This window comes from Dermacentor albipictus, unplaced genomic scaffold (assembly GCF_038994185.2).
Source record: "Dermacentor albipictus isolate Rhodes 1998 colony unplaced genomic scaffold, USDA_Dalb.pri_finalv2 scaffold_13, whole genome shotgun sequence".
NCBI lineage: Eukaryota > Metazoa > Arthropoda > Arachnida > Ixodida > Ixodidae > Dermacentor > Dermacentor albipictus.
In genome coordinates, this window is record NW_027225567.1 from 5288490 (window position 1) to 5301288 (window position 12799).

Genomic DNA, 12799 nt, shown 5'->3' on the forward strand with positions numbered 1-12799 from the left:
GTTAGCAATAACTGCTAGGGATCAAACCTCTTAATTAGAGGCTACGTGCACAGGTTTCGCGGAAATCTGGCTCTTTCGCAAATTACGCGTCTCGTAAACTTTTTCGGGTGACTGTACGTATTAAAAACAGCAAAGGACCGAGAACCAATTCTTGGAGCACTCCAGAGGCAACAGATCACATAGGGGAATTGTAGCCGTTAGTAGTTAGGTATTGTGAGCGAATAACAAGAAAACATACGGTTCCTTTTAAAAGATTAACATCAATATACAACTGGCTTAGTATGTGACATTCATCAAATGCTTGTGAGAAATACAAGAAATACAGTCGGCGCATTAACAATCAAGAATTAGATGCAACTGATCAGTGCAAGTTGCGAGTTGACTTTTGCGTGGGTATAATTTCCTAAAGCCATGATGTGCAGGAGAAATGTTCAACAAACTCAAAGAGGGATTTGAATACAGTGCACTCTAGCAGTTTGCAATGCGTGCTGATAAGTTAAATGACCGATAGTTCCTAAGTTTGTTGCCATATTTGTGGAGGGGTCGCCCTCCCAACTTTCGATTAAGGTGAAGGGCCTGTGTTGAGTTGCTGTTGAAAATTTTGGTTTGTATAATCGAACTGTACGCGGAAACGTTTTTTAAAAACTTTGGCAACACCACATGCGTCGACTGTCACTGGCATTATGACTGGATAATCATAACTACGGAATGCTGGAAGTTGTTAATTAAGGGCTCCCAAACATTTTTGGCAAATGCTTTAAGGTGAGCTGCAGAACCATGTTTAGGAATAGGCTGCTCAGTAGAATCATTCAATGAGGTCAAGCTATTTTAATGAGGCCCATTTACTGTCCAATTTTTTTAATGCTCGATTTAAGAGTGGATGGAGGTGTAACATTAAGAAAAGTACGTTGTGGATATTTTGACTCTTGAATATATTAGAAGCTGGCTTGTATGCCGTCCGACGATAAGCACTTGAGGCCAACTTAGCTGAGTGGTACACACACTTTTTACGGTTAAAAAATTGTTAATGTGATTGTCAGCCCAAGAGCTTGTGGGTTAGAATTTATGGTATGGCTGGGAACATGTTTGTTTATTAGTTCACTTGCTATAAGTATATACACATGTCCCAAACATGACTTCTTTTAGTCAATATGCAAGCAGTAAACACCAACTAGGCCAAAATAAACTTTTGATAGATACAGGCATGTCACAACTAGTTTGAACGGAATGATCGTCAAAGTTAGTCCATAATGTGTCTAATGTACGCAACTCGCATTTGATGGCCTCGAAGTCTGCTTTCCTGCAGTCCAGTATAGCTTCATTTTTTCCTGGTATCTTTAGGATGTTTCGCACTAATGGTAAAATGAATAGTAGAGTGATCACTTAAAGGAGGAAAGAGCGTAACGTTAGGCGTTAGTTTGTCTTCAGCATCAAGTGCTTGGTCGAGGGTGCGAGATGCTAGCAGTATCCCTACTAAGTTGCGGTTATGTTAAGGACTTCCCTTAGACAGTATTTCTTTGCTTTTCAAGCATGATTTAGTTTATATCCCCTTCAGCCACTCTGCGATTTTTGCAAGCTAAGATGGGCAAAAAGACGAATGAAACTATCTAAATTGTCTCGCATACATTTTGAAACTTATGATGAAACTTGTACGTGCTGCAAGTTCTAATGTGTAGTGTTTTAGTAAAACGAGTTGGCAGGTAGGCAGCTGGGTTGTCGGGCGCATGAGTTACTTTTTGTGCGTTTTAAAACCAAGCATGCCTTTGACGTTGGTTGATGGGTGCTGCTTTTCATGTATTCTATACATGAAATAGTTGACGTTCTGATATCTGACGTTCTTGTATTGTGTTCTTGCATGGAGTCTATATTCTTTGCACCTGAGAACTCGCTGAAGAATAAGAAATTATTCCACTTTTTATGTACGCTTGTCATGATTCTGAAGGTCCAATAACTGATCACCAACATTTTCAATGGACACTATTAATATTAATTGGTGCCTAACAGGAATAGTTTGGTTCAGCTCGTAAGTAGCTGCTGTACAGGATACTACAATGTTGCTTTACTATCTAGTGTTCCTGTTGTCCTTTCTTAGGCAGAGCAAGCCTCTACCATGGATCTTCGGCGGCGCCTCGAGGCAGCGGAGCGCCAAGTCGCCGAACTTGAGGAAAAGCTGGGCAGAAAGGCAGATGCACAAAATGTGACTGAGAACATGGTCAGTGTGCGCTTCGCATCGACTTTTGCATATCTTAAGGCTCCTCTGTCTTGCATTCTTGGCTGGTTGCTCAGCAGTACGGGTTCAGCGTTCATTCAGTAGGTCAACATTTATAACAGTAGAGTTGCTACTTCTTTTTGTCCGAACTTTCAATAATTTTAGACGCTGAGCAATCATTTGAACTAGTAGCTTAGCGCAAATAAAACCACGGACACAAGGAAAACAGACAAGGACAATCAGTTGTTCTAAAGAAGTTCTATGTAGTAAAATAGCTCAATACATTTTCAGTGATTCGAACCTATACTTTACACTGAGTATAGGTGCCTCTCATAATTTTCATGTGTCCGTGCAGCTGCAGTTGATTGCAATTTTGGCAAATGAGTGTTTGAGTGACAGAATATGAGCTACGGAATACAAGGCGATGCTTAACAGTGACTATTGCTGACAGTGGGAGGTCCTGGGCCCGGGATGGGGGGGATACACAGTACAGTAGTGAAGCTACTAAAATTTTGGCTGGAGTACCATGCCTATTCTGCCTGTTCTCGCTAACAGGAGTGAAGTGGTAGCATTAGACAAGGTTTTGACATTCCTAATAAGTATGGCATTGAAACGCTGTCTTGTACAGTTATCGGTGCGTTGCACTTCAGTTTAGAGCTTCTGCGGGGGAGTTGCATCGCAGGCATTGAGTTCTGGAATGTAGCCGAAGTTTGCGGTGTTAGATGAAACATCGGCATGCAGTTGTTGACCCGTTATCTTCACCTGATAACGGGCTGACCCATTCTGACAGGTCAGCGGCGGTGGTGTTCTGCTTCTAAGCACCAGGCGGTGGTGGTGAGGTGGTGATAACTTTATTGCACACAGGGGAGTTGCGGACACGCAGGTCCTTGGGCCCCCACACGGCCCCACTGCACTCAAACGTTCATGTCCCGGAAGCTCATGACGCTGGCAGCCCGGCCTGTGGCGATTTGCTTGGCCGGGTCCTCGGAGTGCAGTAGGGTCTCCCAAGCCTTCCAAGTAGTAAGGTGCTCAAGGCCCCGCGCGGGAGGATCCGTCGGGCAGAGGAAAAGGATGTGATCAAGAGTGGCCTTGGGGTGGTGGCAGAGGGTACAGGAGGGGTCGGTGTGGACGTGGTGATAGCACAAGCGTATATAAGGGGAGGGTAAGGTGCGTGTTTGGAGCCGCCTCCAAAGTGTCTGGTGATAATTGTCGAGGGATGGGGTGAGGGGGGGTAGAGCCGACGCTCAGCTTTGCAGGCTTGCGTCAGTTCACTGAATGAATACATGCGCTCCTGTGAGAACCCTGGATCGGAGGCCGCCGGTGCCCGGTTGAGAGAACCTCGGGCTAAAGCGTTGGCAGCCTCGTTTCCAGGATTGCCAGAGTGGGCAGGCACCCGTATGAGCTGCATGTGACGGGGCTGGTGTGCAGCGATAGAGTTCAGTATGCGAAATGCAGGGACGTGAACTCTCCCGTGAGCGAAATTTAGTATCGCAGTTTTAGTCCGATAATATATACCAGGCCTCCGTGCTCGTAATAGGTAGGGCAATGGCGGCCTCTTCAGCCTCCTCCGAAGTGGCAGTTGGGGATATGTGAAGGGTGGTAATGCGTTGTAGAGAGGGGTTCGGGATGGCGACAACCGCGTCCTCACCTGTGCATGCGGCATCCATCCTCTGCTTCCGAGGTTTTATTGCATGATCAACGCTCCTTAATCTTTCAGATATGTGGGCTACGAGTGTTCCGCAAGCCAGAATTCACTTATATGGTGTCCCAGCTAACGTTAGCCAAGTTGCTAAACGAAAAAGAATGATTAAGAAAACACAGTGCAACATAAGATCGTAATACCTACGGTCTGCGGTTGTGAGAACGCTGACAACTGAACACCATACGTTTTATCATTGTATCTTGAACAGTGTATTTTAAACATTTTTTTTAACCACTTAGTACACGTTAGCTGGGACACACGCTATAAAGATATATTTAAAAGGGTACACATGCTAAAGGGCAGCAAGTGCAAGGCGCGCATTTAAAACTAACCATTCGGCGGGATGACTTCATGGGAATTTATCACACACTTCATCACACTTGACATCAACGACGGCTGTCACACTTCTAGCTTCACGTGCAGCAATTCAATTGATCGCAGGAAACTCCCCAGAAATGGTCTATCTTCTGCGATTACAAGGTCACCTTCCAGAGTTTGCTCTCTGCACTAAGCCGTGGACCACACGAACGATATTGTCGTCGACACGGAAGAAATTTACCATCGGCCACTTGAGGAAAGACAGGATATCGTGTTTGAATGCTTGCCAAGTCACTGTGGCATCCTTGGAAACGAGCGTTGAGCCACTCGATCTTCAGACGACAGTCCCTATACCGATGTCAAGAATAGACGCAGCGGGAAAGCTCCATGCACTTGCTCGCGAGCTTACGTGACTTTAAAGAACGGCGCCTTTGTTCCCTGGGTCCTTATCCGAAGCTCCGCCTTCCACATGGCTTACCACGGCGAGAGGTAACTAATTTGCAACTCTCGTTTGGAGGTAACGTAGTTCGCTTTCCCGCTTTTACTAATGCGTACTCCTACCTCATTGAAATGGCCACAAGTCGAGAATGTGAAGTCTGTGGGTGCAAAGCGATGGTAGAACACCTTCTGTGTGATTGTGGTCACTTTAGTGCGCAAAGAAAAGTCCTCAACACCCCGTTAGATAGGATTGACAACCGTCCCCTTACGGAAGCCTGAATTCTTGGACCTTGGTTTCAGCGGACGTCGGCCCAAGCTGCTTAAAGAGCGCTAGTGAACTTTTTATTCTCGCACTATGATCTTCTCTTGTTTCCTCATATTTTCTGCCGCTACTCCAACCCCTGTACAGAGTAGCCAACAGCACACTGTCTGCTTACCCTTTCTGCCATTCACCTCTTGTTTTCCCTCTCTTCTAAAGCAGACTAGCTGAGTTTCTGATGGCTTGCATAACACTTAACATGGCATAAACTCAATTCCCCAAATTATTTGTCTCCTTCTTCAGCACGCAGCATGCTTTGCGCATGTCGAAAGATGCCGATTATTTCAGATGTGTCGTGTGCGGCTGGTAAATATTTGAAAGCTTCATGGCTTGGCATAGGTCATTGATGTATAAATTAAGACAGGACGACAGAATAGAGCTGTACGTGCGAAACTCCAATTTGCAGCCATGTGATTACACTCTGCGCAGGTTAAAATGGGGCCACCTGTGAACGTTCAATTAGGTAATTCGATAAGAGACGATCCGCAATACCCGTAAGAGTGTAACTTGTGACAAAGTATTGAATGATTTACTGTATTGAGTGCTTTATTTACATATACAAAAAAAGCCGACAAAAGTATTGTATTTGTCCAAAGCGGAATGCATAACACTGGGAAAATTTTCTGCAGGACTTGCCCACTAGAGCCAGCTACGAAGCCGTAGTAATGTTTGATGTATTAGGTGAGAAAGACGTTCATTATGCACACGACATGCTTTTTCAATACAATTTTCGATAACCAGGGAACAATAGAAATAGAGCGGTAACTCACTACATCCCTTTTACAACCACTCTTGTGAAAAGAAATCAAACGTGCCTAGTTAATGAGCGGTGAGGGCATATACCGCGTTCTATGGCAGCGTTAAATATAGAAAGCAACATATTCTTTTAGAACTTCGATATTTCTATCGATGTCTGCAATGGATACATCGTGAATACCAGATTTGTTCAGTTTAAGACTAGAAAGAATGCTCATAAGGTCTGGGTCTGTCAAAGTAGGAACGGAGAAGTCGCTTGAATGAAGCACAGTGTACACATCTACGCTCTGATCGGCCGAAAACCTATTTGGCATGCGCTTTTTTTCCTTCAAGTGTTGGAACAGTGAAATGTTCGAAAGGTAATGAAATGTACATTTTTATAGAATCCATTGGCAACGAAAGGCTAATTTGTGTTGTTCAATAAATCCATTAAAAACGGGATGTCAGGTGAACTCGGACGTTTGTAAATAATAAAGTAAAAAGCATACCTGATGCCCTACAATGACGGTAATCCAAATATTACACTGCGTCACCATGTGCAGCCAGTACAGTTCCTTAAAAAGCTATCGGCAATACTGCAGCAGCGCGCGCAGTTAAGAAGAAACATTTTGAGGTTAGCTAAATAATAAATTACTTTGCCTAAAGTGAGGCAACTTATTCGCTGGCTTCATAAGGTGAGGCATGCTTGGAAACTACTGCAAAAATTGTGCAGGAGTGATCCACTTAAGACTTTCACTCCGGAACATATTCGTCTGCTAATCAATCTGTTTTATTACAGCAGGACCGTCGCAGCAGATGTTTGCGTTGGCCTTTCTCCTGATAGACTGAAAATGTTGTTGTCCATCAGTCTTGAACAATTTCAGAATGCGAATTCTCAAATTATGTATATTCATATTTGATATTTCGAATGTTTTCACACCCGTGGTTCCTTACCTTTCCTGCCCCACAAATCTTTTCGTGTTCAGGTTTGTGCTCATCTTCAACCTAATAGCTGGTCGTCGCAGTCTCGTAACTTATGCGCTCCGAGCCCCTAAGCCGGAATGAGATGCTCAAGCAAGAGTAATCTCAATTTCGACAGAATGCACCCAGCAAAAATATTGTCCATCTACCACTGGGTAAACGTTTCGTGCATTGAGTTTCCAAGGCTCAACACTTCCCAATCTCGCTCGGTAAAGTGCACAATTATTGCCACATTACCGTTACAGTAAGGAACACTAACGAAAACTGCGTAACAAAAGCACCTCTTTCTAGGATGAACCTGTGTCCAGAAAAAGCAAGTGACACTCAAAGCACAATGATGGCGGCGAGCACAATCGGGCATCAGCGAAATCTGATGTTCGGGTCAAACGCGTTGGTCGGCTATTTATACACGTGTAATCGCTAGTGCACGCACACATCTTAGACTGTACAACTCTTCTCGCCACGCACGCAATCTGACAAAAGGCTTGGTGACAACAGACATTTCCTACTGCAAGAATCAAATGTTCTAATACATGCAGCGCCGAGTGATAACGTTTGACATTTGTTAGCCGGTAAAAAGTCGTCACCGGGCAAAGATCAATAAGCACACGTGTAAGGGACTATATTCCTTGCTGCAACACCAACTGTTTTACAGGCTGCCACAAAATGGCAGTCGTTGACATACAACAAAGGATATACCCTGAGAACTTCGCAGTTTAGTTCAGTGGAATAATTTTCTATCCCCGTTTCTGTTTTGTATAGGCCCTTGAATTTCGCTTGGTGGTGTCAACTGGTGTGAAGCTAAGTATGAAATTAAACACAATGTCCCAAAGCATTGAGATGCCATAGTGGAGGGTTGCATTAGTTTCGACCAACTGGGGTTTTTCAATAACCTAAAGTGCACAACTGTTTTTTTGCATTTCTCCCTCGTCGATGTGTAGTCATTGCGTCGCAGTATCGAACCTATGACGGTGTGCTCACCACACCATAGCACCGGAGCCATAGCGGTGGAAATCTCATTTTCGTTTCTTTGACCTGGTATGCCACTACTTTTAAAAGCAAGTAAAATGGTTATTTCACGGGTTATTCGTTTCTTTTGACTTCTGCCGTTTGAATATTGGCAGCGCCCTTCAATACTGCTATTATGAAGTGCCTCATTCGTTCAGGACTGTCGCTTGTGTTCGTACATTTACCTCTGAAAACATGCGACTTATTCCAATATTCACCCCAACAAAACCCAGCTGGGAATTTCAAGAAATTTTTTTGTTCGAAAAGAAAGGAATGCAATTTAAGGTCAATAGATGCATTGTTAGGCTCTCTGCTGTGTTAGTTGCACATGCTCATTGCGATTTTCTGTGAAGGAGCAAGTGAAAGCCAGGATCTGTCGACTGCAAAACCGAAAAATATATGCAAGCTGTTAGAAGTTCGTTATATAAACAGTCGCGATGGTTTTCTTTGAGAAGTTCGTTATTACTGGGTGTACTGACCTCTAGGTTGCCTTTTTTTCCTTTTGACACTGTTTTACATTGCACTTTTGGCAAATTAGCAAAAACTAGCCCACTTGCCAGCATTGAATAGCTTGTGACATGGAAAAGGGAAAATGCAAATGAAACATTGCCGAACACAACAGTGTAATGGTAAGTCAGGTGTGCGCTAGGTAATGTCTCGGTGATTCATTAACCACCCCATCCTTTGTTCGGCGAAGAAACATTCCAGGAGTAACTTTTAATTCGTCTTTGTCATTACACGCAATAAGAAATTGTAGGCCAATTTTGTTTTCCGGCATTTGACATCAGCACTGACATCCGGATACCTCAAAATGCAAGTGCTTTGGTTCTTTCTTTCATTATTTTTTTCAATAACAATTCGGTTTGCATTCTCTGTGCAGTGTGGCTGCGGGCACGTGCCGAACACTCCTGCCTGAGGTACACCTTGCTGAAGTGGACGTATGACAACTGTGTTTTAGGCTGTTTTTAAATAAAATGTTAATTATTTTAGCTACCTAGACATGTTTTTAATACGTGTATCAATCACTCCTGCCGGTGCACTGGTCCCGCACCCTTCAGAAGATCATGATGGGCAACCAGCGCTGAAGCTTCGCGTGCCGACAGCAGCGCCGTAACACACAGCCTAGCGAGCGGTAGACAGTTTCCAGTAGCACACGCAGTGATTTCGTGTCAGCAAATTCACCGATTGTCTTGAGTCACACTTTTCACGGCTCCTCAAACGGCAGGGAACCGACGTGCTAGGACGTAGCAGCGCATGCGCTCTACGCAGCGCGCATGGCCATGGACAGAACTTGGCTGGCCGCATCGGGCTAGACAAACATTGATACAGGCGCACGTTTCTTATCGCTAAATATGTTGTGCCATCTTCGTAGCCTCCCTATCGGACGGTTTCAGCATATTTTAGTAACGCATGAAAAATGTCGTAGCGCCTCCTGGCCAGCGCTGGTTCCCCATAGGAGCTGGACCTGGGGCCGTGTACCACTCAAGTATGCTCTGACTTTCGGCGATCATGGTAAATGTAACCGCCATTTATTTGGCTATCTTCGTCGTGTATCTGTGTAGCTTTGCTTCAATATGGAGCACACACATACAGGTATGTCAGACGATGACCGCGTTCACATGTCCTCATGAGCGTCACGTAGACTTGTTTGTTCGAAATAGAACTTAACGTACAAAGAACACTGATCAGCATCTACAATCACTCAACAATTCTAATTTCTTAGCCTCAGGTGGTCGAGCACACCTCCAGTCGTTGCTGTGGGTACAATGTCGAGGGAGGCCCGTTCGGTGCCATATGCCTCCCTCGTGTACGGCGGAAACCACGCGTTTCGGAGCTTCAAGAGGTACATGTCAAAGTCCACGTAGAGGGCGAGCGGCATGTCTCGTTCCCAACCATTGTCGTACGAAGGTATGAACGCAGTCTTGGGGTATACTATTAGTTGCATTGGCATGAATCACTGCACCACCTCTTACATGGCCTTGAGACTAACGTAGACGGCAGTGACGGCGATGTTTTGGCCGTTGTAAGTTACCTGATCCACGGATATGGCTCCTACGCTGCTGTACACTGGCGTGTCGTCAACGTGGGGCTACAAATGTAGCCTAATGGATTCGACCGAGAAAAGGCGCATGACAAGGTTCTTGTAGACGGCGACACCACCACACCTTGACTTGAGCCGCATTCTGTGCCCGACGAGGTAGCACCCGTTGATGCGGGCGTGGTGGGTAGTCCACGTTTCCTCGAGTGCGAGGACTCCTCTCCCTACGGGGTCTCCCGCGAGGGGACGCTGTTAAGGCATTTTTGGTCTCTTGAGTGCGACTGGCCTTAGTGAAAGCCTTTGACTTGCTCAGGATGCCTGCGTGTGTGCGCGAGCTCGCCACGCCTTTCCTTCTCCCTCTATCACACCTTTGTATTCCCTCTTTCCCATCCCCCAGATCAAAGTAGCCAACCAGACACATTTCTGGTTAACACCCCTGCCTTCTCTCTTTATTTCCTCCTCCTTTCTCGAGGTGCCTTACGTGGGCATCCGACGACTGCACGTTGATGGCGACGAGAATGACGTGTTTTTCAAACATTTGTTTGTCGAGAAAGTCCTGGGCCAGCTGCATTATTGTGTTCAGCCTGTACTTTGCCACTCCAGTGATTTCGTAAACGAGAGAGTGGTGCAGAGGGCTTCCCATTTGGCGTCCCTGTGGTGGAAGTTGAGCTCTCCCTGGCGTTCGTCAGATGCAAGGCGTTAAGTGTAGTTGCCCGTGATAGCGCCGTGTACACGACTTTCAATGGGTGCTCGCGGTCATACTCGTACACGACCTCCTTGTATTCACTTCGGGGATTGTACAACTAAGAGGCCGGCGCTTAAACGCAATGTAAGGAAAGAAAGCTTTAAAGAAAAAGGCGACTCACGGTAAAGTAGAAATTTTTGGACAATAACGCAAGAGGCTTATTTGACAGACGCTATTCAAGCTCCCTATGTGAGTGAGTGCATAAACTTTTATTGGGTCCAGGAAATCTCCCGATGCTACTTTCTGGCGGCGTCTTCTTCCTCATTTAGCTTTTGCAGCCGCTTGCAGCAATGGCTTGAATGGCAGTGGTACGACGGTTGGTTTCAAATCCTGTTCATTCAGTACAACAGTCTCGTGCGGCAACCACTGGACCATGGAGTACAGTGACCCCAATTAGCGGGAAAACGGTTAGTTAGTACGTAAGTTAGTTCGCTAGCTAGTTAGACGGATGGATGGATGGACGGACCCGTGAAAGTGCGTCATAATTTAGCCCAAAAATGCCAATGCAATGAAGCGTGCCACAGCGGACCACGAAGGTTTCTATTGAGAAAATAGAGGGACCTTGGGCGCTGTCCCTCTCTATGTAATCACGCTATCCGTGTATAGGTGTATTTCAGTGTAAGTTGTCTTAGCACTGTAAACCTGCATAGAATCCAGAGAAGCCTATTTTTATTGCCATTATTCGGGTCCAGATTCCTGCCCCGCACATTCCCAACTGTGTTGTACTGCGACCTTTTATTAGGACTACCAGTAAATGAAATTACTTATGCCAGCGCACATTTGTAAATTTCCGTCATTGTCGAAATTGCGCTGTTTCCCTCAGTTCGTTCATAAATTCTATATAAAAGGGGCAGTCAAACAAGAACACTTTGTACCAGCACATTATGAACCCTAAGGGCACCATGGATCGCACTTCGTATGCACTCTAATGCATCAGTGCAAGATGAACACAGTGACGCATAGCTGCATACTAGGACACACATGGAGGGTACAAGAGCTACAAAGCCCCTTGTGGACGAACCAGCCACAGCAATCCACATAGCCTTAAGCAACTACTTTGGAATAAATTATGCTAGTTTGTGAGATGCATCTCGCGCATCGCATCCCTATATCGAAGAGCCATGCTGCTTAAACATGAAGTAACAGATATCCGCATAGTCGGGGTACCCGCGCACAATAGCATTTCCGGAATCGAGCAAGCACCATGACCTGGTCACAACGCTACAAAGTCCAGAAGAAAGGCAGGAACAACCGTGTTACCGACTGAGCGGAAATGGATGTTCCAACTGGAGGAAATGAAATCAAGGCACAGTAGGATCCACCTGCAGAATTCCTGTCAAGCCTCACGACTTACAGGCATCGCACGGTGAGACTGTCGCATTCACAATAAATGGAGCAGCAAGGACCCACGGCCTAACTTATCAATGGCAACTAGTGCACGGTGGTCCTGCAGCCGATCGGTTCAAACGTTCCATACGTTGCCTTAAAACCGCACCACATGTAAAGGACATTTTGTTTCGTTGAATTTATTTCCAGAGGTTTACGTGCCGAAACTATGGTTTCATTGTGAGGCTCCCCGCAGCGGGGGCTCCGAATTAAGTTTCAACGCCATAGGATCTTTGAGGTGCCCCGAATGCACTGGTAAGACGCGTTTTCGCATTCCGCGTCCATTGAAATGATGCTGCCGCAGGCGGGATTTCATCCCGCTACCTCGTACTCAGCAGCACAACACCACAGCCGGTAAGCCACCGCGTCCAGTGAGGACGTTTGCGAGATTGGCATGTGAACGGCTTCTATTCTGTCTCCGTGACCCAGAAGGCAATGCCTGTAAAGGATGCTGCATGTTGAAAAGCATGCCCGCATTCTAAAGCATTCTAAATTTTTTGCTCTGCTGTAGCTTGATTAGTTTTTAGTTAGGAAGTCTAATCAGCATAGCTTCAGAAAACATTGCAGGCTGACTGACCATCCTAAAAGTGAGAGACAGCCTGCGCTATTTCCTGAAGTGAGAGATATGAGACAACGTGACTGAAAACTAAGCAGATAAAGACAGTAACTGCCCAGTCGCATGGTATACCTATACTCACGTAAAGAGTAATCAAACTGAAGGGTGTAGCTATATCATCGAGTTATTACATCTTGACTTTCCGTACGTAGCGGATGATCAACAAAGACAACACATAGCGAAGAGGAGACAAAGCTCACAGTGGTTTATGTGTCCCCTCTTCTCCCTTTAATGGCTCTGTTCATTGTGGGCTAGGCATATATGCAGTCGAGATATGCCAGCTCATGCCTGCGTTCATAACAAG

General features: G+C 45.5%; 1 protein-coding gene across 5 annotated transcripts in view; it reads left to right on the forward strand.

Moving 5' to 3' along the window:
• Positions 1-8707, forward strand: part of LOC135912995 (kinesin-like protein KIF20A) — a 35531-nt gene extending 26824 nt beyond the window's left edge. For 4 of the 5 annotated variants that reach the window (XM_070528660.1, XM_065445602.2, XM_065445599.2 and 1 more), the window contains 2 exons: positions 2093-2212; positions 8591-8707. In XM_070528660.1, the coding sequence (XP_070384761.1) occupies positions 2093-2212; positions 8591-8626 (156 nt within the window). In that variant the 3' untranslated portion in view covers positions 8627-8707. The remainder of the gene's footprint in view (positions 1-2092; positions 2213-8590) is intronic. The other variant, XM_065445603.2, reaches the window with a different exon arrangement.
• Positions 8708-12799: the final 4092 nt, after the last annotated feature.